At 43.0% G+C, this 27788-nt stretch overlaps 2 protein-coding genes across 5 annotated transcripts in view; one reads left to right on the top strand and one right to left on the bottom strand.

Annotated features, from left to right (window-relative positions):
* The window catches only part of b3galnt2 (beta-1,3-N-acetylgalactosaminyltransferase 2), a 42905-nt gene extending 37551 nt beyond the window's left edge, over positions 1–5354 (top strand). Inside the window, exon 12 of one of the 3 annotated variants that reach the window (XM_063039597.1) lies at positions 4870–5354. In XM_063039597.1, the coding sequence (XP_062895667.1) occupies positions 4870–5001 (132 nt within the window). In that variant the 3' untranslated portion in view covers positions 5002–5354. The remainder of the gene's footprint in view (positions 1–4869) is intronic. The other 2 variants (XM_063039607.1, XM_063039600.1) reach the window with 2 other exon arrangements.
* A 7523-nt stretch (positions 5355–12877) lies between these two features.
* tbce (tubulin folding cofactor E) overlaps positions 12878–27788 on the bottom strand; it is a 70739-nt gene continuing 55828 nt past the window's right edge. For both annotated transcript variants that reach the window (XM_063039585.1, XM_063039577.1), the window contains exons 13-17: positions 20778–20931; positions 19643–19711; positions 17745–17804; positions 16073–16164; positions 12878–14966 (exon numbers count right to left, since the gene is read on the bottom strand). In XM_063039585.1, coding sequence (XP_062895655.1) covers positions 14877–14966; positions 16073–16164; positions 17745–17804; positions 19643–19711; positions 20778–20931 — 465 coding nt within the window. In that variant the 3' untranslated portion in view covers positions 12878–14876. The remainder of the gene's footprint in view (positions 14967–16072; positions 16165–17744; positions 17805–19642; positions 19712–20777; positions 20932–27788) is intronic.

Here is a 27788-nt window from a genome sequence, read left to right on the forward strand (position 1 = left end):
AAATGATCTCCAGAAACTCTAGCCATTGTTGTTTTGCCATCATCCGTGCTAATGTCCTCTTCCAATCAACTTTGGCCAGCTCCTCTCTTTACGTCTCTGTAATTCCCTTTATTCCACTGTAAATACAGATATATCTGACTTTACCTTGCCCCTCTCAAACTGCAGGGTGAATTCCATCATAGTAAGGCCAGGCAGCATCTATTGGAAGAGTTTCAGTCGACGTTTCAGGCCGAGACCCTTCGTCAGGAGTTAGTCCTGATGAAGGGTCTCGGCCTGAAACGTCGACTGAAACTCTTCCAATAGATGCTGCCTGGCCTGCTGCGTTTACCAGCAACTTTGATATGTGTTGCTTGAATTTCCAGCATCTGCAGAATTCCTGTTGTTCCATCATATTAAGTCAATGTTTCCCAAGGCTTCTTTACCTTAAAGTCCCTAATCAAGTCTGGTTCATTATACAACAGCCAATCCAAAAGTGCCTTTTCCCTAGTGGGTAAAACCACAAACTGCTCTAAAAACCCATCCACAAATCCCCTTTCTTGGACTCCAATACAAACCTGATTTTCCCATTCCACCTGAATATTGAAATCCCTCATGACTATCGTACAATAGTTCTTTTTACTTGCCTTTTCTATCTGCCATTGTAATTTGTATCCCACATTCTGGCTGCTATTTGGAACCCTGTATACAACTGCCATTGGGATCTTTTTACCCTTGCAGTTTCTTAGCTCCACTCACAAGGATTGTATATCTTCTGATCCTATGTCATCTTTTTCTAAGGATTCAATATGATTTTTTGCCAACAAAGCCACCCCAGCCCCTCTGCCTACCTGCCTGTCCTTTTGATACTATCAGCCATGTCTCAGTGATGCCCCCCAACATCGTACCTGCCAATCTCGAATTGCGCTACATTGTCTACCCTATTCTGTATATTGTCTGCATTTAAATATAACACCTTCAGTCTTGTATTCATCACCCGCTTCGATTTTACCCCATGTTACACTTCAACTCATCCCATTGACTGCAATTTTGCCCTGTCATAGGCCTGTCCTTCCTCAGTCTCACTACACACTGCACCTACTTGTCTACCAACTGCCCTATCCCTCCGGTTCCCAGCCCCCTGCCAAATTGGTCTAAATAGCTCTAGCAAGCTTGCCCGCAAAGATATTGCTTCCCCCCTCAGGTTCAGGTGTAACCTGTCCTTGTACAGGCCATACAGTGCTTCCCCAGAACAGTTCTCAATGATCCAGAAATCTGAATCCCTGTCCCCTCAGTGGCACGCGGCACACCCAGGAGGCCCTGCTTTTCAGCTTTCTACTTAACTCCCTTTATTCTCTCTTCAGAACCTCCTCCCATTTCCTCCTATGTCATTGATAGTAATATGTACCAAATTCTGGCTGTTCACCCTCCCCCTTTAGCATGCTGAAGACCTAATCCGAGACATCCCTGATCCTGGCATCTGGGAGACAATATACCATCTGGGTTTCTTTATCACATCCACTGAAGCTCCCGTCTGCCCCCCGACTATGGAATCCCCTATCACTCTGTACTGCTCTTGTACCCCCTTCCCTTCTGAGCCACAGACCCAGCCTCACCTCCAGAGACCAGCTCACTGTGGCTTCTCCCTGTCAGCTCCCCCTCCCCCACCCAACAATATCCAAAGTGGTATACTTACTATTGAAGGGAATGGCCACAGGGGCTGCTTACTTCCATTCCCTTTCCTGACAGTCATCCAGGTATCTGCCTCCTGCAACTTAGAGATGACACCTCCCTGTAGCTCCCATCTACCCCTCACCTCATTCTCCTGTAAGAGCCAAAGGTCATCGAGCTGCAGCTCCAGTTCCTTAACACAGTCTCTAGGGAGACTGGAGGACTCCCAAAGGTCCTCCAAGGACCATGGTACCAACTCTGGACCCAATATCAGTGCAATACCTATGTACTAACAGGAAAACAAACTTAATAGAAACTTACTTAGAACATCCACCTGTTCTTGCTCAAGCCTGTTGAGCCAAAGCTAGACCACTCTCACACTGGCCCACTCACATAATGGCCTATCCATTTACACCTCCTTTCTTTCTATCGGCTCAAATAAGACTCACTCCAGACAAGACCTTCAGTTTTCAACAGGACAACCACCCTGCAAGATGTTGCTCTGTCACTTGCTACTTCAAAAGGTGACTGACACCTGCATTTCAAAATACTCTCTGGTAATAGACATTTCCACCCTGGAAAAATAGTCATTGGCTGCCCACCCTACCTACCCCATCATGTCACCTCTCACACTCTTTTGCTCCAAAGAGAAAAGCCTCAGCTCGTACAACCATTCCACATAAGGCATGTTCTTTAATCCAGACAGCATCCTGGCAAATCTCCTCTGCACCCTCTCTAAAGCTTCCACATCCTTCCAGAAACCAGAACTAAACACAATACTCCAAGTGTGGTCTAACCAGAGTATTATAAAACTACGACATTACCTTCAAGAGAAAATCTGCAGATGCTGGAAATCCGAGCAACGCACACAAAATACTGGAGGAACTCAGCAGGCCAGGCAGCACCTATAGAAAAGAGTACAGTCGACGTTTCAGGCCGAAACCCTTCGGCTGTCCTGCCAAAGGGTTTTGGCTCAAAACATCGACTGTACTCTTTTCCTAGATACTGCCTGGCTTGCTGAGTTCCTTCAGCATTTTGTTTGTGTTGCAACATTACCATGCAGTTATAACAAACCAGCTACGATGGAATGGTGGAGCAGACTCGATGGGCTGAATGGCCTAATTCTGCTCCAGTGTGTTATGGTCTTACTAACCCTATTTCATTCTTATTTGCTCCACCAGTTCCAAATACAATTTTTTAAATAGGAACTAATTAAGCTACCAGTCCTGCAGACATAATACACTAACGTATCACTCATACACCGACATAATGTGAACTATTCCATTTCGGACCAGTATCAGCACAGTAATTTAAAGGCAGTCATTGAAAAGGAATACGTTTCTGTTGAGAGCAGTGCACAAAATGTTGGTAGGTCTGCTATCAATAAAATTACTTCTTTCGGTCTTCACCCACATTGAGAAGCTCAGGGCATAGCTTGTCAAGCTTCTGTGGGGTAAGCTTGTTCGAAATGCCTGTGTCTTTCCTGAAGATTCAACCCTGTTGTTCTCTCTCATTCATAGAACAGTACAGCACAGTTATAGGCCCTTTGGCCCACAATGTTGTGCTGACCTTTTAACCAACTCGAAGAAACTGCACTGTAGCAGCCAGGAAGGCGCTACAGTGGATAGTCAAAACTGCCCAACGCATGACCAGCCTCAGCCTACCTGCCATCAAGGACATATATTTGGAAAAGGGCCAGTAACATCATGAAGGATCCCACCCATCCTGCTCAGGGACTCTATCCCACTCCCATCAGGAAAGCAATAATGCAGCAACCATACCTGGACCACCAGACTCAAAAACAGTTAACGCAAAATACTCTGCAGATGCTGGGGTCAAAGGAACACGCACAACACGCTGGAGGAACTCAGCAGGTCGGGCAGCATCTGTGGAAACGAACAGTCAACATTTCAGGCCGAGTCCTGACGAAGGGTCTTGGCCCGAAATGTTGACTGTTCGTTTCCACAGATGCTGCCCGACCTGCTGAGTTCCTCCAGCGTATTGCTTCAAAAACCAAGCAGTAAAGACTGCTCAACTCCTCCATTAACCCACCCCTCCACACCTCCAACCACCGGTACTTTATCATTGAAAAACTGGGATCTCCCAGAGGCCACCATTTTAATTCCACTTCCAATTCTGTCCATGGCCTCCTCTACTGTCATGATGAAGCCACACTCAGGTTGGAGGAGCAAGAGCTTATATTCCTTCTGGTTAGCATCCAACCCGATGGCATGAACATTGATTTCTCAAACTTCCAGAAATGCCTGCCCCCCCTTCACCATTCCCCATCCCCTTTTACTTCCCTCACTTTATCTCCTTACCTGGCATCACCTCCCTTGGTGCTTCTCCCCCTTTTCTTTCTTTCATGATCAGATCCCCCCTTCTCCAGCCCTGAATCTCTTTCACCAATCAACTTCCCAGCTTTTTACTTCATCGCCCCCTCCCAGTGTCACCTATCAGCTTGTGCTTCTCCCTTCCCTCCCCCCACCTTCTAACACTCACTCCTTACTTGTTTTTCTCCAGTCCTGCTGAAGGGTCTTGGCCCAAAATGTTGACTGTACTCTTTTCCTTTATGCTGCCTGGCCTGCTGAGTTTCTCCAGCATTTTGTGTGTGTTGCTTGGATTTCCAGCATCTGCTGACTTTCTTTTACTTTACCATTTCCCGTCAGTCACTTTACGTAGTTGCTTCTGTTCCTAGCATCACTTTACGAACAATCTATGTATAGAAGCTACCTTATGTATTTATATTTACTGCACTTTGTTATTATCGTGTTCTTTATGTAATTGTGTTTTTCTGTGCTGCATTGGATCCAGAACAACAATTATTTCATTCTTCTTTACACTTGTGTACTGGAAATTACATTAAACAATCTTAAAGCTTGAAATACAACCCTTCCCTCCTACATAGCCCTCTATTTTCCTGTCATCCATGTGCCTATCTAAGAGTTTCTTGTGTCCCTAATGTACCTGGCTTTGCCACCACCTCAGCAGTAGGACACGCACTCACCACCCTCTGTAAAAAAAAAACACTAACCTTTACCATCAGCTCATATTAACCATTTCTGGCTGGGGAAAAGCTTCTGGCCGTCCACTCGATCGGTGCCTCTTATTCTGATGACCTGCCTTTGGGCAGCTCTTCACATTGAATGCATTATTGCATTATTTAGTAAGCATTGATTAAGAAAGAGGATGTCACCTTTCTCTCCCTTCTCTTGCCGTAAGGATGCCCGGTGGCTGTGTGAGAAGAAATGTCTACCTGGTGCGCTCTCATCCCCCCAGTATTCTCCGGAAGAGCTGCTGGAGTTGTGGAAGAATAAGGAACTGTGCAGAAACCCCTGTTACTGTCAAAAGTGAAGATAGCTAGTGAGCTTTCAAGCAAGAAGGGACAACTATCAAAGACCTTCAATGTTGTTGGCCCAGCAGTGTGAACACACCTCTTTGCTCCAGTCCGTCTACTATCAAAGGACGGATCATCTATATTGTTGAACGATGTAGGGGTGGGAATGAAAGGATCAGGGATATACGTTCTCAGCTGTGCTTGGCCCTGTGGACTTTTATCAGCAGTCACTCGTCTGCTACCAGTCTTCATAGTGGCTGTGAGCTGGTGCTGCTGTACCTGTGCCCTAGGCTTGTACACACATGTAACAATATGACTGTCTTGATTATTAAGCCAATATTAGAAACCTGCTTATTTTTGTATTTCTAAAAATTAAAGTACTCTGAATCCTTTTATTTTTGTCTCTTTCTTTGTTGTAGAGTCATAAGACCATGAGATATAGGAGCAGAATTAGGCCATTCGACCCATTGAGTCTTCCACCATTCCATTATGGCTGATTTACTCTCCCTCTCAACCCCATTCTCCTGCCCTCCCCCAAGTCCAAGAAAGGACTTGATGGGAGTGTACAAGATGATAAGAGTCATAGATTAAGTGAACAGTCAGTCTTTTTCTGAGGGCCGAAATGGCTAAAACCAGGGTACATAACTTTAGGGGTACTGGAGGAAAGCATAGGGAGGACGTCAGAGGTAAGTTCCTTACACAGAGAGTGATGGATGTGTGGAACACCTTGCCAGGGGTGGTGGTAGAGGCATAAGGAACTCTTAGATACATAAATGGATGATAGAAAAATTGAGCTATTTGGGAGGGAAGGGTTATATTAATGTTGGAGTAGGTTAAAAGGTGGGCACAACACTATGAACATTGAGTGGGAGCAGAAAATTAAGAGGTTTAAGTGGGAAACACCTTAAAAAAACTGAGTTGGGAATTGAAGAAAGATGGAAAATTGGCAGTAAGTAGCTGTTATCCTCATCACACTGTAGCATGTGCCTTCAGCAGCCTGAAAAAAATAAATCCAACTTTTCATCCTACCTCATCAGTTATACGGATATGCAACTATCCTTTTGCTAGGAATGTTTTAATAAATCCAACTTTTCATCCTTTTGCTGGGAATGTTTTAATAAATCCAACTTTTCATCCTATTTCATCAGTTATACGGATATACAACTATCCTTTTTCTGGGAATTAGGAGGAAGCAGTAACCTTTGCCAGCATTTGAGGGCCTGAGTGATAGGGAAAGGTTGAACAGGTTTGGATTTTATTCCCTGGAGCCTAGGAGAATGAGAGGAGATTTGATAGAGGCATATTAAATTATGATAGGGAAGCAGAGTTTTTCCACTGAGATTGGTTGAGGTCGTAGGTGAAGGTTGAAAGGTGAAATATTTAAGAAGAACATGACAGGGAACCCCTCCACTCTGAAAGTGATGAGAGTTGTGAAACAAGCTGCCAGTGGAAGTGGTGGATTCAGGTTCAATTTCAACATCTGAGAAGTTTCGATAAGTACATGGCTGGGAGGTGTATGGAGGGCTACGGTCAAGGTATGGGTTGATGGGACTAGACATAACAGTTCAGCATGGTCTAGATGGGCTGAAAGGCCTGTTTCTATGCTATATGACTAACATGACAGCTATGTTTATTATGGGAAAAGGATGTGTAACTTCCACAAAATCTGCAGCAGGCACAACAGTGAACAAATATGCACAAATTTTAGTTTGTGGGATGAGCTTAAGTATTAAATGGGGGCAAAATCAAAAAAGGTAATGAGGACTTAAGGTATACAGAATAAGGTGGATGGTCTTGCAACATAGAGATCAGCAGGTAGGAGTCATGGCTGAAAGAAGATCATAACCTGGAATTTAAAATCCAAGGATACATGGAAATGGTTTTAATTATATAGGTTAATGGGTTTGTCCAGGTTTTTTTTCTTGTCTCTTTGATATGATTGTCTATGAGAACTGCTTTGCCTTTCTAACTTGTTGGAGCTAGAGGGGGGTGGTTAATGTTAATGTTCAGTGTCTGACATTGCTAAATGACACTCACAGATGTTACAAAGTAAAGGGTTGAATGGGGGGGTGGGAAGGGGTTAACTCAGGGCTCCACCTGCAAATTACAACAACAGATCCAGGGGAAGATGAGCAATACAGATAAATTAGAATCATTTTCTAAATGATGACTCCCACCTTTCCCTTACGGAAAAAACACGCAAAGTCTGGCTGACAGGCCTGACTGCAGCTAAGAAGATTGTAGTCCAGCGTTGGAAACCTCCCCATGATATTTCAAATACTCACTGGCTTCAGAGCTTTTTGGACATTTCTTACCTGGAACTTTCATCAGCAAGAGTAAATGATGCACGACCAAACACAATCTCAATGTGGACAAATTTGGTATCTAACTTAAGAGATTTTTTGTTAAAATAGGAATGCTTTGTCTGTGTATGCACTACTATTCAGTTGGTTGGTGGAGGGGAGAGGGATGGAGGGAGAGGGGTGGAGAGGGGATGGTGATGAGGGTTGGGGTGTGACTGGGTTAAACAGTCAAAATGTAATTGGCAATTGGTTGTATTGAATGTAATTTGTTGGTGTTGCAATAATAAATTAGTAATAAAAAAATCAAAGGATACACATTGCATTGAAAGGACAGGCAGGCAAGCAGAGGTGGGAAGGATGGATGGCTTTGTTATGATATCAAAGGCATAGGTGGTGAGGACACAGGATCAGAAGATGTAGAATCCTCGTTTGTAGAGTTAAGAAACTGCAAGGGTAAAAAGACCCTGAAGGGAGTTGTACGCAGGCCCCCAAACAGTTGCAAAGATGTGGGATATACATTTCAATGGGAAGTAGAAAAAGTATGTAAGGAGTTTTTCAATATGCAGTAAGATTGGGAAAATCAGGTTGGAGCTGGAATTTGTGAATGGCTTTTTAGAGCAGCTTGTGTTTGAGCCCACTAGGGGGAAGGCAATTCTGAATTGGGTGTTGTGTAATGAACCATATTTGATTAGGGAGCTTAAGGTAAAGAAACCTTTTGAAGGCAGTTTGAATGGGAGAATCTAAAGTGACTCTAATACTCTACAGTATTATAGTAGAGTAAAGGGAATTACAAAGGCATGAGAAAGGAGCTGGCCAAAGTTGATCGGAAGGGGACAGTCACAGGTATGACAACAGAACAACAATGGCTGGAATTTCACAAATTCACAAGATGCAGGATAGATACATCCCAAAGATTAAGTATTCTAAAGAGAGGATAACACAACTATGGCTGACAAGGGAAGTTGAAGATAGCATAAAAGCAAAATCATATAGCAAAAATTAGTGGGAAGTTCGAGGATTGAGAGCTTTTAAAAACAAACAGAAGGTAACTAAAAAAGCCATAAGAAGAGAAAAGATAGAAACATAGGAAAAACTACAGTACAATACAGGCCCTTTGGCCCACAATGCTCTGCAGAACATGTACTTATTTTAGAAATTACCTTGGGTTACCCATATAGCCCTCTATTTTTCTAAGCTCTATGTACCTATCCAGGAGCCTCTTTTAATCTTCTTTTAGACCCTATTTTATCCGCCTCCACCAGCATTACCGGCAGCCCAATCCATGCATTCACCACTCTCTGCATAAAAAACTTAGCCCTGACGTCTCCTCTGTACCTACTTCCAAGCACCTTGAAACTATACCCTTTCGTGCTAGCCATTTCAGCCCTGGGGAAAAGCCTCTGACTATCTACATGATCAATGCCTCTCATCATCTTATACACCTCTATCAGGTCACCTCTCATCCTCCATCTCTCCAAGGAGAAAAGGCCAAGTTCACTCAACCTATTCTTGTAAGACATGCTCCCCAATCCAGGCAACATCCTTGTAAATCTTCTCTGCACCCTTTCTATAGTTTCCACTTTCTTCCTGTAGTGAGGTGACCAGAACTGAGCACAGTACTCCAAGTGGGGTCTGACCAGGGTCCTATATAGTTGTAACATTATCTCTGGGCTCTTAAACTCAATCCCACGATTGATGAAGGCCAATGCACTGTATGCTTTCTTAACCACAGAGTCAACCTGCATAGCAGCTTTGAGTGTCCAATGGACTTGGACCCCAAGATCCCTCTGATCCTCCATACTGCCAAGAGTCTTACCATTAATACTACATTCTGCCATCATATTTGACCTACCAAAATGAACCACCTCACATTTATCTGGGCTGAACTCCACCTGCCACTTCTCAGCCCAGTTTTGCATCCTATCGATGTCCCACTGTAACCTCTGACAGCCCTCCACACTATCCACAACACCAATCTTTGTGTCATCAGCAAATTTACTAACCCATCTCTCCACTTCCTCATCCAGGTCATTTATAAAAATCATGAAGAGTAAGGGTCCCAGAACAGATCCCTGAGGCACACCGCTGGTCACCAATTCCAGATCCACAAAGCAAGGTCCCCTTGGATCCCATGTCTCCTTACTTTCAATAAGCCTTGCATGAGGTACCTTATCAAATGCCTTGCTGAAATCCATATACACTACATCTACTGCTCTACCTTCATTAACGTGTTTAGTCACATCCTCAAAAAATTCAATCAGGCTCGTAAGGCACGACCTGCTTTTCACAAAGCCATGCTGACTATTCCTAATCATATTATGCCTCTCCAAATGTTCATAAATCCTGCCTGTCAGGATCTTCTCCATCAACTTACCAACCACTGAAATAGGACTCACTGGTCTATATTCCAGGGCTATCTCTACTCCCTTTCTTGAATAAGGGAACATCTGCAACTCTCCAATCCTCCGGAACCTCTCCTGTCCCCATTGATGATGCAAAAATCGTTGCCAGAGGCTCAGCAATCTCCTCCCTCGCCTCCCATTGAATTATGATGAATTATGAAGGTAAGCCAGCCAATAATATAAAAGAGGATACCAAAAGTTTTTGAGATATATAAAGACTAAAGGAGAAGTGGGAGTGGATATCCAACTGCTGGAAAATGACACTGGAGAGGTAGAAAAGGGAGACCAAGAAAATACTTTATAAGTATTTTGCATCAGTCTTAGCAGTATGTCAGAAATTGAAGTTTTGGGGGCTGAAGTGAGTGTAGTTGCTATTATGAAGGAGAAGGTGCTGGAAAGGTCTGACGGTGGATAAGGTACCTGAATTCTGAAAGAGGTAACTGAAGAGATTGTGGAAGGATTAGTGGTAATCTTTTAAGAATCACTAGATTCTGAAATGGTTCTGGTGGACTATAAAATTGCAAATGTCACTCTACTATTTAAGAGAGGAGAGAGGCAGAAAGAAATTGTAGGCCAGTTAGCCTGAGGGCCTGGGAGCATCTTATCTAAGTATTCTGACAGGCTGTATCACTGTCTGGTATGGAGAGGCTACGGCACAGGACCAAAAGAAGCTGCGGAGGGTTATAAATCTAGTCAGCTTCATCTTGGGCACTAGCCTACAAAGTACCCAGGACATCTTCAGAGAGAGGTGTCTCAGAAAGTCAGCATCCAATATTAAGGACCTCCAGCACCCAGGGCATGCCCTTTTCTCACTGTTACCATCAGGTAGGTACAGAAGCCTGAAGGCACACACTCAGTGATTCAGGAACAGCTTCTTCCCCTTTGCCATCCAACTCCTAAATGGACTTTGAACCCCTGGGCACTGCGTCACTTTTTAAAATATACAGTATTTCTGTTTTTGCAAGTTTTTAAAATCTATTCAATATAGGTATACTGTAATTGATTTACTTGTTTATTATTGTTATTTTTATTTTGTTCTCTTCTAGATTATGTATTGCATTGAACTGCTGCTGCTAAGTAAACACCTTTCTAGTCACATGCCGGTGATAATGAACCTGATTCTGATTCTGAAGATAGTGCTGGCATTGGAAAAAGTCCAAAGAAGGTTCACAATAATGAATCCACAAATGAAAGGGGTGAATGGATGAGGAATGTTTGATGGCTCTGGGCCTGTCCTCACTGGAGTTTAAAAGAATGAAAGCGAGGGGGATATAAATGAAACCCATATTGAATATTGAAAGGCCCAGATAGAGTGGAAGTGGAGAAGATGTTTCCTATAGTGGGGGAGTCCAGGACCAGAGGGCATAGTCTCAGAATAGAGGGATGTCCATTTGGAACAGAGATAAGGAAGAATTTCTTTAACCAAAGGACAATGAATGACCTAATTCTGTCCCTTAGTCTCATGATTTTACTTTTATTGAAAAGCCTTTTAATTCTTGCAATTCACCCTTGAGGTAGTCTTAATGTTGTATGCTTTATAAGTGTAGGTTAAGTAAGAGTATATGATATTACTTGAATGTGACTGGCACAACTAACCTGCAAGAGGTTAAGGGTAATGTGTGAGAATTTGAACTTTAGCATTAACTGTCACATGTACATCAAAACATACAGTTTGCAACATATCAAATCAGCGAGGATTATGCTGGGCATAATCATCACCAAAACATCACTATGCTTCCAGCACCAACATAACATGCCCACAATTTACTAAACCTAACCCATACATCTTTGGAATTCGGAGGAAACCACAGCACCCAGAGGAAACCCACACGGTCACGGGGAGAATGGACAAACAGCTTAGAGACAGAGGCAGGAATTGAACTCTGATCCTACATCCAGCGCTGCAAAACGTTGTGCTGTCTGCGATTTGACTGTGCTGCCCTTTACATGCACAATGGACCTTCCTGGGAGGAAGATTTCAAGCTGTCAAGAATGTGACACTATTGAGATTTACCACCTTCATGCACCAGTTAATGAGACTTTTGCAATCACATGGCAGGATGTCATTTGGGCCACTGAATCCAGGCCAACTTTCAGAGCAATCCCATCCCCACACTCACTCCCTTCATGCTCATCAACACACCCCTCCTACTGTGAGACAATGTGCCTAGCGAAAGGCAGAGGTGCTCAAGGAAAAGAGACTGCAATAAATTTCAAGAGTGTCAGTTATTTTTCAGTAGGGAGGACAAGGTGAGAATTCAGATGAAGAAAATTAATGCTGTGCAGAACCCCAGCTCCATCTCAACTGGGGCAGTTCGAAACAGGGTCAATTCATTAGGGTTCAGGGATATGAGTGAGGGAATGGGATTGCAGGATTGCATGGACTTGATGACTGAAGTTTCTATCTGCATCCTAAGGTTATTTTATTTTGTTTATTTAGAGATAAGCATGGTAACAGGCTGAACGAGCCTACACCCTGTGACTTATTAATCTACTAACCTACAGGTACGTCTTCGGAATGTGAGATGAAACCGGAGCACCCGGAGGAAAAATGTGGTCATGTGGAAAACGCATAAACTCTTTACAGAATTGAACCTTTAATAACATTACACTAACTGTGCTGCCCCTTAATTTATTGTTATTTTGAGATTCAGCACAGTAACCAGCCCAACGAGCTCATGCACCCAATTACACACATAACTAATTAACTCACTAACCTGTACATCTTTGGAAGATGTGAAGGAAAAGGTACCAGAGCACCCAGAGGAAATCCATGCGGCCGTGGGGAGAACGTACAAACTCCTTACAGACAACAGTGGCAAAATTTAAGCTCGGTTGCTGGCACTGCATAGCATTACACTAAGTGTCACAAACCCATTGTCCAACATGGGGCTTGAGGTCACAACCCTGAGATTAGAGACTCATGTTCTACTGACGGAGCTAGTTGGGTTATCATGGAGGTATTTCATTAACTGCATAGCTAGTGTTTTGGAATGAAACAAGTTTTTCTTGGGACAGCTGAAGAGGAGAAAACAAGTACAGTAAGAATGTTCAACAAACACAAAAGGTAGTTCTATAACAAACTTGTCCTGTTCTTGATTTCAGCACACAGAATACAATGTTATAAGTATGGAACAGATATTGTACACCTTGTGAAAGATTCATGTTGTTGTAATTCAGCTGATGAGAAGGAATGTCTGCTGCAGCAAAAATCTTTTATTTTGAGCAAAGAGGAATGGGTTTTGCATTAGTTTCTCATACAACTACTTAGCAATGTCAAACGTAATCAGAACTCTTAGAAACCACAACACTTGCTATATAACACTCTAAGGACGTGCGAGACTCTTTGGGAAGTCTTGGAGAAAACCTTACAAGAGGAAAATAATTCTACACAGTTTGGGATGAGCCCTGGAGAACAATAAAACAGAAAAGACAGCATCTGTGGAGAGAGGAGAAACAGAAGATGTTTCTGTTCTACCACCTCGTCACTACTCTGCTTTCCATCTAATCACACTTGCAAAAACTGAACACAAAAGACATCTGAGCTGAGAGTAAAAGAAAATAACAGGACAAAGGTATTGTTACTCACAGTGTGGATGACACTGAAGCGAGGGCCTGAGGTTTGACGTTTCATTTATTCCCCTATTGAAATGTCTGTCTGTGACACCATCTACCACCATGTGGAGAGTGTGAAATGGGCAGATCAGCCTTCCGTGAAACACTTGATGTGGCTGAGATGTTCTAGGGACAGAGGACAGAGGTGTAAATCAGCCATGAATGACAGAATGGCGGAGCAGATTCAACAGGCCAAATGGTCTAATTCTGCTCCTATGAATTGTGGTCTTCAGATGCACTTTCACTTCAGTAGTTACCTAGTCGTAGTCACTCAAAGGGTAAAATTGGATAGTACGGAGATGTTAGCAAGTACATATAAGGCAAAGAGAAAGTGTCATGAGCCTATTTCATGAATTGGAAGGAAAAGATAAAAGAATTAAACATGACTTACTGTCATTCATAATGGTAAGAAAGGTGCATTGCTAATGGATAATGAAAGGGAGCATAACTTTAAGGTGTTGGGAGTTGTCAAAAATAGGTTTTCTTTTAAACACAGAGAGCGATAGGTGTGTGGAACACACTGCCTGGAGTTGTGGTAAGGCAGATACATGAGGGACATTTAAGAGACTCTTAGACAGGCACATGGACAATAGAAAAATGGAGGGCTATGGGGAGGGAAGGGTTAGATTGATCTTGGAGTAGGTTAATCCATTGGCACAACGTCATGGGCTCAACGGCCTGTTCTACACAGAAAAAAAGTCTTCAACCACAGTGCTATGTCAACAAGTGCTTCCTAACTAAAACTTTTTGACAGTGCTCCAACTGATGATTCTACACAGGAATTAGAATTTGTCTCCCCAGGAAAGTGTAGAATATCATTCATCTTTAAAAACACCAGTGCATTTTTCACCACCAACTCCCCTTCTCCGTCACAGAGCACAGATCATGAAAGGGGCAGTAGGGAAGGACAAAGGCCACTTCCAAATCTGCTGGGCAGTCAGCAATGACACAGATCTGTCATGCTTACCCTGAGGTTCATGTTGTGAAGGACAGAAGAGGACAAAAGAGCTCAGACAAAAATCGTACAAACTCACTCACTGTCAGAAGTTAAAACATCTGTTACGCAAATGAATTCAGTCCAGTGCAGTAACACTAAGGCCCAATACCCAGACCACCAAAAGATACTTAACAATAAACCTTTCAACTCTGTTTAAATTATTCTAGGTTCAGAACCACAGGATGCAAAGATCAAATATCAACCACCTGGAGTCTACATTAGGATACCCCCGTGGTTAAACAAATGACATTATTTTACAGTTGCTACCAACTGCACCTTCAGTTCCGTTCATCATGAGCTTATTTTTAACCAAAATACAATTAAATAAAAAGCTCAGATTAATGTTGTGGATGCAAGTTACATTCTGAACTGTAATAGCTGCACCATGGTCTGCAGGTGCAGAGTAAACTCAGACGGCTGTTTGCCAGTAACAGGAACCACTCCCAAAGTTCTGTGTGTGTGTGTGTCTGTGTGTATATGAGAACACGGGCATCTGCGACAGAGAACTGGGCTGCTGCTGAGAAACGTCTTCCCTTGAATGCTGAATGGCCTTCCTTTTTCTGAAATATACACTCCTACCACCGCACTAATATACAGTCTCCACTCTCGATTGAATAATAGGAAAGAGGCTGCAGATCATTATTTATATCGATCTCCATATCCATCTGTGGAAAGGTACACAGTCTTTGTCACTAATCACATTTAGAATAAACATACACACAACAATATATGCTGTGAGGTAAAATTTCAGTATGCTACTGGAAGATTACACAATATTGCACAGTGTTAATAAAAGACTTAAATCACTTAATGGTGTATTAATATAATATTTCTTAATGAACTGATGTGATAAATTAATTCAAAGCAAATTTATTATCAAAGGACGTATCATGTCACCACATACAATCTTGAGATTCATTTTCTTGCAGGCATTTACAGGAAAATAAAGAAATACAATAGAATTTATGAAAAAAACTATACATATATAAAGACAAATAGCCAATGTACATGGATGGCATGAGAAAACAAAAATTTTCACTGCACTATGGTGCATGTGACAATAATATTCAGATCTATTTATCACATGTACTTCAAAACATACAGTGAAATGCACCATTTGCTCTAACAACCAACACATCCAATGATGTGCTGGGGGCAGCCCACAAGCGCAGAGCCTTCCAAATCTGCCCCCGTAAGGACCAATGCGGTGGAACTTTGTGTTTTTATTCGTCCGGCCAGTTGCTTAAGTGACGCAGATGTGACCACTGAGGGGCAGGTTGAGGGTCAGATATTAATTGGTATATTAATTTAGGATGTTGGGATGGAAGTATAGAGGAGATATCTAGAGATAGCTTTTCCTTTAAAGATAAGAGACTGGTCACACTGCCAGGAGTGGTGGTAGTGATAGCCAATATTAATTAGTTTATTAATAAACCAATTTACCAATAATAAAGTGTATTAAGCTAATAAGCCCAAATAATATTTCAGTTCATGCTTTTATAATACCTGATGCATTGGGGTGAGACATACAGTTTTGATTTTTGTACTAAATAACTGCAGGATGTGTGTATCTGCACTAACATGCTAAAGAACTAAGCAATATTTGGTATTATCTTAACAGAAGTGCCTTATCTTATGTATATAAGTAAATCTTGTGTACTTATATCTACTGTATTTTTTGATGTTGCATCCGGAGTAACAATCATTATGTTTTCCTTTACATTCATGTACTGAAGAATAACAATAAACAGTCTTGAATCTGGAACCTCACCTTTGAAGTGATGTACGTTAATTTTAGTTCAGCACTCGGAACTTTGAACAATCGATGAAGCAGCCCCTTTACTTTCTGAATGGTCATGGAATCTATATCAATGGCAAAAAATAAACATTCAGTTCCTTTTGTGAGTTTGAGGTTTCAGGGATTCCATTAAGGTGCAATAGCATCCTTTTTAATGTTCTAAAACATCCTCAGCTATTGCAAATTGAAGTAGCAAATGATCACAATTTGATAGTGTTGCAGACAAATTGTTCAGTGAACAAAATTAGGAATGAAAGGCAGTAGAGAGAAAAGATCTTAACTTGGAAAATCAAATAAACACAAGAGGTCCTGCAGATGCTAGAAATCAGAGCAACACACACACTCACAAAATGCTGTAGGTCAACAGGTCAGGCAGCGTCAATGGGTAGGATACACAGCCGATGTTTCAGGCTGAGACACTTTATCAGGACAAGTAATTAATATTTTGAGCTCTAAAGCAGCCAGGAAGAGAAAACATTTTGCCATTTGGCTGATAAGTAATAGGAATGATGTTAATCAGGAAATGAGGATTAATCAATAATCATGCTTTTTATTTAGTAAGGGTATCAAAAGATACAGGGAGAAGGCAGGAGAATGGGTTGAGAGGAAAAGTAAGTAATAAAACATGGGGCAGCACAGTAGTGGGACAGTTAGTGTAACACTTTATAGCGCCAGTGACCCGGGTACAACTCCCACCAGTGTCTCCATAACCACAGGTGTTTCCTCCGGGTACTCTGGTTTCTTCCCACTTTCCAAAGATGTACAGGTTAGTAGGTTAGTAGATCACAGGGGTTTAATTGGGTGGTGCGAGCCTAGTGGTCTGGGAGGCCTCTTACCTTGCTGTATCTCTAAATAAAATCAACCATGATTGAATGGTGGAACACACTCAATGTATCAAATGGCCCTAATTCTGATCATATCTTATAATGGTCTAAAATGCTGATAACCCACTTTCTAACATTTGATGTCTGGCTCACCAAGTAATGTTTTCTGCTTGGGCTTTGGCTCCCACCCTCCCTTTAAATCCTGGAAAATTTTTATAATACCTCATAACATCTAAAAGAAGTGAAGTGGAGTGTGTTGGGGTATTAACATCATCCAGTAGTCTCGGAACTCCACCAGTACAGCACCACTAGAGACCAGCAGTTTTACAGTACTATATGTCAGCGTTGGGATGTGAGGAAGTTGTTGAGGACAGGTACACAAACACACATTCCATCCACATCACTTCAGAGGTAGTTACTGAAGATTTGGAAAAGCTTTCAAAATTCCAGGAGTTGGAGGAGATAAGTGGGAAGAGCTGAGTTCAGTAGAGAAAAGTTAAACAAAAGATTAACTTGTTTCATTATCAGGTGATTTGGTTGTAACTCATTTTCAGTTTTCACAGATAACAAATGCCAATTCCATCTAAAGCACTTGTCGACTGTGATTCTGGTCTTTATAGGAGCTGCCTTTGTACAAACTGGCACCCCTATTTCTCGCTAAAATCATGACTACACTTAAAGTAGTAATTCTCTTGTGGTAAAATGCTACAGCTCATTGCAAAAGGTATTAGAGAAATGAAAGATATTTTTTGTTTTATACAAAACATGCAAAGTGCTTTGTCTTTCTCTCCAGAAGAGCGAATGATGAACTCTTTTCTTACCTGGTAGTTTCTTCTCTAATAATTTCTGATCTGGTTTATCTGGACATCTGATAGTCAAAGCTGTGAGACACAATAGCAGATAATTTTCTTGGCATTATTTTACCACTCAGTTCATCTACTCCCTTTATATATCCAATCAAAGCCTCCTCTAACAGTCGGTTCTATCCCAGAACTAAGACTCTGAGATGTTGAGATCCAATCACAGTGCTCTGATACAGCCCAGTGTAGTGGAGATGAGTAACCAGGGCAACATTATCTCAAGGTGTGACAAGACAATCTAGATAGATAGACAGATACTTTACTGATCCCAAAGGAAATTACAGTGTCACAGTAGCATTGCAAGTGCACAGATGTACAAATATAAGAGAAGTAAGAAAGAATTTTTTAAAAGTTACCTTTAAAAAAGATGTACAAGTTTTCCACTCTGTGTGTGCAGAGTGCTGAGAGACTTGTACGCCACTTACAACACTCAGACAGGCCATTCAGTTATGCTCCATGCTAGGGCCATTTACTCCCCATTCTAGCAACATACCCAGAGCTTCCCCTTAAACTGGTGCTGTAGAGGGTCAGACTTACAATCAGAAGGGTACCTCACACAAAACATATTTTATGTTAAACCCATATAACCACAATCTGAGATTTTGTAAATTAGCTAAAGATACAAATATCAGAGTTTATCAATAGTCCCCTTTCTGTCCACATTGCTTCCAAACAGCATGGAGATGGTGGATTAGTCAGGGTGTCAAAGGTTATGGAGAGAAGGCAGGAGAATGGCGTTGACAGAGGTAATAAATCAGCCATGTTGGAATGGCAGAGCAGCCTTGATGGGCCAATTAACCTAATTATGCTTCTATGTCTTGTGGTCTTATGGTCTCCTTGTTTAAGTTCAGAGGGTTGTTACAGCATTTGATAGAATATATACCAGCTCAGCACCTGAGAACATCCAGCTATCTCTCTGAGGAAATGGGAGCACCTGGAGGAAACTACTCAGTCACAGGGAGAACACGCAAACAAGAGAAAATCTGCAGATTCTGGAAATCCATCTAACACACACAAAATGCTGGAAGAATTTAACAGGTCAGGCAGCATCTACGGAGAGGAATACAGAGTCGACATTTCAGGCTGAGACCCTTCATCAGGACTGCAGAGGAGTGAGGTGGTGGGGAAAGGGGAAGGAGTACAAGCAAGAAAGTGATAGGTGAAACCAGATGAGTGGGAAGGTGGGTGAAGTGAAATGAAGGAAGAAATTGGCAAGGGACAGAAGGAAGAGGTAAAGGACTGAAGAAGAAGAAGAAGAAGAAGGAGGAATCTGATAGGAGAGTAGACCATGGGAGAAAGGGAAGGACAAGGGGCAAAAGATGGAGGTGTGGGTCAGGTGAGAGGAAGGGGTAAGAGGGGACCCAGTATGGGGAATAGAAGGAGGGAGGGGGGAGAAGTTAGAGAAATCAATGTTCATGCCATCAGGTTGGCGCTACCCAGATGGAGTATGAGGTGCTGCTCCCCCAGCTCGAGAGTAGCTCATTGTGGCAGCAGAGGCCCCCATGTTGGAGAAGGAACGGTAAGTCGAACTGAAATGGCTGACCACTGGGAAATCCCGTCTGTTGTGCCGGACAGAGTGAAGCTGTTTGACCGTTCCTTTGCCTGCACTGATGCTGCTCGACCCTCTGAGTTTTTCCAGCAGTTTGGTTTTTGCTACTTCAGTTTAGATTTCTGTGTCTCCACATCCCCAGATCCCACTGCTACATGTAGACTTTTCCTCAGGAGTATTCCTCCTATTAAAATGCACCATCTCATTGTTCAATTAGCTTCTATTGCAGGTAACACAACTGTGATCCCTGCTTGAAAAAAATAGTTCTGTAGCATTGTTTAGATTTAATTTCCAAAAAGCATGTCCTCACCTAACAGCTGATCCTTCAGGGCAAACAACTTCTGTTGCTCCATCTCCTCATTCTCCGGAGGTCCATACTCTGCACAGGGAAACCAAAGGAGACTTTGAAAAACTTCTTTGCCTCCCTTCAAAGCTAAACAGTTAAGACCAGCCCTGTTTCAAACAGAAATTACTCACTACCTCATTCACGATGAGAAAGGAGCTCGGGGCTAGTTGGGATTTTTCGGCAAGCTTCAATCATTGCGATTTATTAGGCACTTGCCAAAGGCCAATAAAAAGAAGCTAGGTTTAAGCAGAGTGACCATAGTGTGAGTGGGACAGTGTTAGAGTGGATTATTTTCAGGCTTAGGCTCTTGAGAAGAGAAGAGGCAAGTTCCTTTCTTTCTTACTCTGTTAGTGCAGTGAGATTGGGTCCAGGGTTAATGGTGAGTTCCTCATATAAGATGTGGTAACTATGGGACACCTCCAATCTCCGTGATAACTACATCTGCATGAAGTGCATCCAGCTGCAGCTCCTTATAGACTGTGCTATGAAACTGGAGCTGCAGCTGGATGACCTTTGGCTCATACAGGAGAATGAGGAGGTGATAGATAGGAGCTACAGGGAGGTAGCTGGGTGATTGTCAGGAGAGGGAAAGAGAATAGGCAGAGAGTGTAGAGTACCACTGTGGTTGTTCCCCTCAATAGTAAGTATACCACTTTGGATATTACTGGGGGGAGTGACCTACTGGGAGGAAGCTACAATGACCAGGTCTCTGGCACTGAGTCTGGCTCTGTGGTTCAGAAGGGATAGGGGGAAGAAGATGAGTGCAGGAGTGACACGGGATTCACACAGGAGATTCTGTGGATGTGAAAGAGACACCCAGATGGTATATTGCCTCCCAGGTGCCGGGATCAGGGATGTCTCAGACTGGGCTCACAGCATTCTAAGAGGGAGTGAAGGGGTGCAGTGCAGACAGAAGTTGTGGTACATACTGGTAACAATGATATAAAAAGGAAAAAGAATGAGGTCCTGAAGAGAGAACATAGGGAGGTAAGTAGAAAGATGAAAAGCAGGTCCTCAAGGGTGGTAATCTCTGGATTGCTGCCTATGTCACATTGCCAGTGAAGGTAAGAATAGCATGATTTGGCAGAGATTTACTCACTCTCTATGAGTACTTGATATCTAGGATGTTCGGCACAGAATTCCTTATTAGGCCTGTTTTTTTCCGGATCCTGGTTCCCTCCAGCTTTTAACCAGTCCATCCCATACTTCTTGCGATAGTCTAGTTCTGCTCCCTTCCTCTCATCAGCTGAAATCTGTACCAACACATAAACATTAGTGAAGTGACACACAGAAATTCCAGCCATTGCTGCTCCTCCATCATTCCTGCCAGAGTTCTTTTCCAATCAATTCTGGCCAACTCCTCTCTCATGCCTCTGTAATTCCCTTTACTCCACTGCAATACTGATACATCTGCTTTTAGCTTCTCCTTCTCAAACTGCAGGGTGAATTGGATCATATTATGATCACTTGCCTCTAGGGGTTACTTTACCTTAAGCTCTCTAATCAATTCCAATTCATTGCACAGCACGCAATCCAGAATAACTGATCCCCTGATGAGTCTAAAAACTCATCTTGTAGGCACTCTAGAAATCCCTTCTGGAATCCAGCACCATCCTGATCTTCTCAATCTACCTGCATATTGAAGTCCCCCATAACTACTGTAACACTGGCCTTTGGGAACACATTTTCTATCTCCCATTGTAATTTGTAGACTACATTCTTACTACTGTTTTGGGGTCTGTATACAACTCCCATCAGGGTCTTTTTAGTCTTGTAGTTCCTTAGCTCTATCCAGAATGATTCAACATCTTCCAACCCCATGTCACCTCTTTCTAATGATCGATTTCATTTTTCACCAGCACAGCAAAGCCTTCCTGCTTATCCTTTCGATACAATGCGTTGCCTATCAGTTCCTGCTACAATCTTTCAGCCATGATTCTGCGATGCCTACGACATCATAACCGCCAATCTGCAACTGTGCTGCAAGTTCATCTACCTCATTCCGAATACTGCGTGCTTGCAAATACAAGACTTTCAGACCTGTATCTACCCTTTTTGATTTTGTCCACCTTTTACGTTGCAATTCATCCTGTTGACTGCAATTTTGCTCTATCAACACCCTTTCATTATATATTGCCCCTGGTTGTAAACCAGCTACCTCATCTTCAACATTATTATCCACCCTTCCTACGATACTTCTTGCATTGTAATAAACACAGCTCATGACACTAGTTGAACCATGCTCAACCTTTTGATTCTTAACTTTGTCTGAGGTCTTAACCAACATCTGCCTGCACAACCTTTCCACTAATTGTTCTGGCATTCTGGTTCCCATTCCCCTGCAACTCCAGCTTAAACCCCACTGTGCAGCATTAACAAACCTTCCTGCTATGATATCAGTCCCCCTCCATTTCAGGTGCAAACTGTCCCTTCTGTACAGGTCTTACCTTCTCTGGAAGAGAGCCCAATGATCCAAAAACTTCATGCCCTCTTTCCTACACCGACTCCTTAGCCACGTATAAAACACTATAATTTTCCTAGTTCTGGCCTCACTAGCACGTGGCACAGGCAGCAATCCTGAGATCACAACCCTGGAAGACCTACCCTTTAACTTAGCACTTAACTCCCTGAACTCCCTTTGCAGAACCTCATCACTCACCCTACCCATGTCATTGGTACCGACATGGATCATGACTTCTGGCTGGTCAGCCTCCCACTTAAGAATGCTGTGGACTCGATCCGAGATATCCTGGACCCTAGCACCCGGCAGGCAGCATACCATCCAGGAAATTTGTTCTAGCCCGCAGAACCTCTTGTCAGTTCCTTTAACTAACGTATCCCTTATCACCACAGTCTGCTTCTTCTCCCCCCTTTCCTTCTCAATTACAGAGGCAGGGCAGACTCAGTGTGACTTTCCTGTTAGGTCAATCCCACCCCCCACCCACCCAACAGTATCCAAAGTGATAAATGTTGTTGAAAGGGATGGCCACAGGGGTACTCCACTGGCTCCTTAACCCTTATCCCCTTCCCGACTGTCACCCAGTTTCCTATGTCCAGCACCTTGAATGTAACTACCTCTCTGCATGTCCTATCTATCACCCCTCAGCCTCCTGAATGATCTGGAGTCCATCCAATTCCAGTTCCAACACCTTAACACGGTTTGTTAGAAGCTGCAGCTGGATGTACTTCTCATAGCTGTAGTTGTCAGGGACAGTGGAAGTCTCCCTGCCTTCCCACATCCCACAAAAGAAGCACTCCACTATCCTGCCTGGCATCTCTACTATCCTAGCAGAGCAGATATAAAGAACAGAAAGTAAAAAAACTTAAGCTTTTTTTTCCTTTGCTTTCTCTGACTGAAGCCTTGAAGAGCTAAACCTCAAGTTCACCACTCTGACCATGTCCACTCGTTGCTGCGCTTGCCTCTGCCTTCATTTAATTTGTTTTCTCAATGCAAGGACCGGTAAGTTCTGGCCAGATGTCCTGCTCACTTGAAGAAGGAGAAGCGTCTCCCATAGCCTCTCCTTTTCAGGTGTAGTGACCACCGTAGGACCACCGTTTGGCTTCTCCTACACTGCTGTACCCATAGCAGCACCGTCACGTGACATCCCTGTTCTTACTGAGTTTGCTATGTCATGGCGCGACCAAGTGTCCGGTGGTGTAACTGGTTAGCCTTGGTTAGCAGCTAGCCTGGAAGGACAACTCTGATTCCAAACCCAGGTAGATGAGACTCGTTAGTCTGTCTAGGAGAAGGAATACTTCGATACTCAACCTACTTGTGGTGCCGCAGTCAACGCAGCTCACTGTGCCATTGTGGAAAGTACCCTGGCCAAAAGAGTGGAATCGGTCCACGCGCACTGGCCCTCACCGTAAACGTGGCAGCGAGTGGAACCGGTCCACGCGCACTGGCCCTCACCGTAAACGTGGCAGCGAGTGGAACCGGTCCACGCGCACGGGCCCTCACCGTAAACGTGGCAGCGAGTGGAACCGGTCCACGCGCACGGGCCCTCACCGTAAACGTGGCAGCGAGTGGAACCGGTCCACGCGCACGGGCCCTCACCGTAAACGTGGCAGCGAGTGGAACCGGTCCACGCGCACGGGCCCTCACCGTAAACGTGGCAGCGAGTGGAACCGGTCCACGCGCACGGGCCCTCACCGTAAACGTGGCAGCGAGTGGAACCGGTCCACGCGCACTGGCCCTCACCGTAAACGTGGCAGCGAGTGGAACCGGTCCACGCGCACTGGCCCTCACCGTAAACGTGGCAGCGAGTGGAACCGGTCCACGCGCACGGGCCCTCACCGTAAACGTGGCAGCGAGTGGAACCGGTCCACGCGCACGGGCCCTCACCGTAAACGTGGCAGCGAGTGGAACCGGTCCACACACACTGGTCCACACTGTAAACGTGGCAGCGAAGGCAGGAAGAAAAGTCCTATAGTGATGGAGAAATTTTTCTCTCCTGACCTTTGCAAGCAAAGAACCAGCCATCATCATCACTAATCAATTCCAAACACCTATAGGTCACTAGTCAAAGCTCTTTCTCACTGCCGTGACCCGCTGCTGCCTTTTTCCCTCGGGCAGTGGGCCTGATTGAAATTCCCTCCTCTCCAAACTTCTGATGTCTAGATTGGTTGCTGATCAAAGCTCTTTCTCGCTGCTGTGACCCACTGCTACGTTTTATTCTCATGCAATGGACCTGATTGAAGTCCCCTCTTCTCCAAACTTCTGATGTCAAAGCTCTTTTTCATTAAAATTATGTATTTAAATATAATACAGAACAAATTAGAACACTATCAATATTACTACAGTACTATAAAACTGTGTATTACTTCCTAATTGTTACTGACAGGAATTCATCCAGTGTACACAATGAACAAAATCAATGCAGACACCTCATGCAGACAATGGACTCCCTTCATACATTGCTATCGACGATTGCATCCTCCAAATCTTCATTTTCATTGCAACATTCAAGATGACTGTTGATATCTTCAAATTCTTTGTGGTTCCTTACTTGTTGGAGCAATGAAATTGTTTCATTTTCACTCCCAGCTATCTATTGCTTCTCCAAGCCTAAATGCTTGAAATCATAGTAAGCAAAAGCAGTTTGGAATTGTCTAACTGCATATTTCTTGCTAACTATCAGTGACAAAAATCACTGCTTTTTCAACACAAGCATATGCAACTGATGTTATATAAAAACTGTTTGCTCAAAGCACAGTGTAGCATCTAATGGACACACAGGTGCTGTCCAGCAACAGCCTCTTGCCCCAATTAAATGGCGGGAGGAGAGAGAGCAGCGCACCGCGCGTGCACAGCCCTCCGGTGAAAAATGATATCGTATCCGTTAAATAGGGGCCGTGGACAATTCCGATTTGATGGAGATGGACGTGAAAGCACAGAGGAACATCTAGAGAAATTTCTGAAATGCCAGTTCGCTGCTGTTGTTACTGCGCAGTCGGGAATCTTCCGGAGGGAAGGCCTCAAAATTCCCAGCTTTGCCTGCTGTTGGTGACCAAGATTGAGGTCGAATCGTTCGGACAGAGATGGCACTCAGTACTCGGTGTCGGAGAGTTGTTCGGAGGCTCAAAGTTTTCGGATGACTCAGATTCGGACTGTGGTCAGGCATGGCAGGGAGAGTTTTTCTTCCTTCTCCCGTCTGCGTGAGATGTGAGACATTTGAAAGACTTTGAACTTTACTGTGCTCATGGACTTCTTCATCAAGTTATGGTATTGTTTCACTGTTGTAACTATATGTTATAATTATGTGGTTTTGTTAGTTTTTTCAGTCTTGGTCTGTCCTGTGTTTTGTGATATCACACCAGAGGAAATATTGTATCATTTCTTAATGCATGCATTACTAAATGACAATAAAAGAGGACTGCGTGTCTTCATAATCTAATCTAATCTAGTGTTCAAACATATGAAGGGAATCCCGATAATTTTCTCGATTAATTTTTGTTCTTTAAGAGTTGTCCCAAAAGAGCGGCTGACCTGATTAACCGATAGCCCAGTTAACCAAAATCCACTGTGTTTATGCACATGTTATTCTATATCCGTACTTTAACCTCTATTTTATATAATTCTTCATAATTGTTGAATGTTATTATTTTTTGTTGCATATTGCACTCTGATCAACATACCACAGCAAATTACCTATTACATATAAACATATGTGGTGAATAAAGTTGATTCTTGAATGAGGTTTCATCTGCCCTTCAACCACATTCCCATCTGTCCATCACCTTCACCTTGTCTGCTTCCACCTATCACCCGTTAGCCTCCGTCTTTGCTGTTCCCTTTCCCCTCCCCATGTGGCTCCATCTCCCCATCAAACACATTACCATCTACCGGGTTCTTCATCTTTCCTATCCCCTTCCCAATCTGCTTCCATCTGCCTATCATCTCCAGCTTATCTGATTCCACCTCTCACCTGCCAGCAAATGTCTCTGCCCATCATCCCCACCTCTCACCTATCAGCCTCCTCCCTCACCTGGCTCTTGTGCCTATTTTTTCCTTACATTTCCATCTATCACCCACCAGCTTGTCTACCTCCTCCCTCTCACTTTGGTTTATCAGCCATCTTCCCTCTACACTCTCAGTCCCAACGCAGTCTCAAACCCCAAAATTTCAACCATCCCTTTGCTCCACAGATACTGCTTGACCTACTGAATTCTTCCAGCAGTTTGTTTTAAATGCTTTATAAACTCCTATATTTAAGCAAAGCAATTTTTAAAACAGCTCAATTAGTATAATGCTAATAAAAATTATAAAATGATTTGATAATTGCATATAAAATTATTTCAGTTGGGTGAAGTTGAAGGGACTGTCTGAATGCCAAGGCTGCCCTTGGGTCTTGTACCCACAACCTTATTTAAGTTTTCGGAACGGAATGCCATTCTGCTCACTGTCTACCTCCTCCCTTTGAAGACCTTTGACGACAGAGCAGAGATTCCTCTCCCTGCAAGAGTTCATCCAATTCTCTTTTTAAACATTACCAAGGAATTTATTTCTACCATCTTTCAAGCGAGAGATTCCTGATGATAGCAAATAGTTGTGTTAATAGATGTCGCGGGTTTTTACTTGACTTCAGGCTGTCAGCTCAGTAGACTGCCACTACAGAAAACCAGAAAACAGTTCCATCTCATTTACCCTACCAGAACCTTTTGAGTAACTTTACCAATGCTCCTAACTAACTCTGAGAACAGAAGCTTCTTTCAATTCCCTGCATTCATAAATTCCCTCAGTCTTTGGACCAATCTTTTCATAGTCTCTCAAGGGTCCTGTCTCCTTTCCGAAAGGTGTGGTGTCCAAAGCAACTTAGCTGAGTCCTAACCAGTATTTTGGCATGACACTGCTTTTGAATTATAGTCCTAACAATCACATGTACTTGTTCTTTTCAGAAATAAAAATCTTAACAACTTGCTTACATTCCAACATTTATCTAAATATACTCATTTGACTTGTGTAAATAGAGCTTCCTTATAGGACAGGATGACAACAAGCAAATTGCACACAAGCATCTAGAGATGTTATTTACAAAAACAAATTCCAGATTGTATATAACATAAAGGGAATCAATATTATCTTACCTTATATAAATAAGGAATATATGATAATCAGAACAGAAATTATCCCAGTTATCAGATAACAATAAATATGGACGGTCACTTCCTTAAAATGCAAATTACCCTTTAAAGCAACATTACAATTTGTTATCAGTTATTATTCAATCATAGAATAACACAGTAAGATTTGTATTTAAGAAAAGCCCACTTGGTTCAAGGATCAATAGTCAAAGCTCACTTGTTGGAGCATCCTTTCTCAGTAACCCCAGATAAGTAAACAACACTGGAGGTAGTTGGAAATTGGAGGGCTCAGGGGCCAGAGAGGGCTGGGAGTGAAAATACTTCATTAGTTTCATGTAGATTGGGAGTTGAGGAGAAAAGTCTATACTCAGAGAGGGGGAAGAACATGGAATCAACTTCACAGCCAATGTAAAACTAACACAAGTGCATTTATGGAGAAACTTTAAATGGGCAGTTATATTGAGTGCTCCGTTTGCAGTATGTGGGAAGTCAGGGCGAGCACAATTGTCCCTGATGACTACACCTG

Source organism: Mobula hypostoma, chromosome 2 (genome assembly GCF_963921235.1).
Source record: "Mobula hypostoma chromosome 2, sMobHyp1.1, whole genome shotgun sequence".
NCBI lineage: Eukaryota > Metazoa > Chordata > Chondrichthyes > Myliobatiformes > Myliobatidae > Mobula > Mobula hypostoma.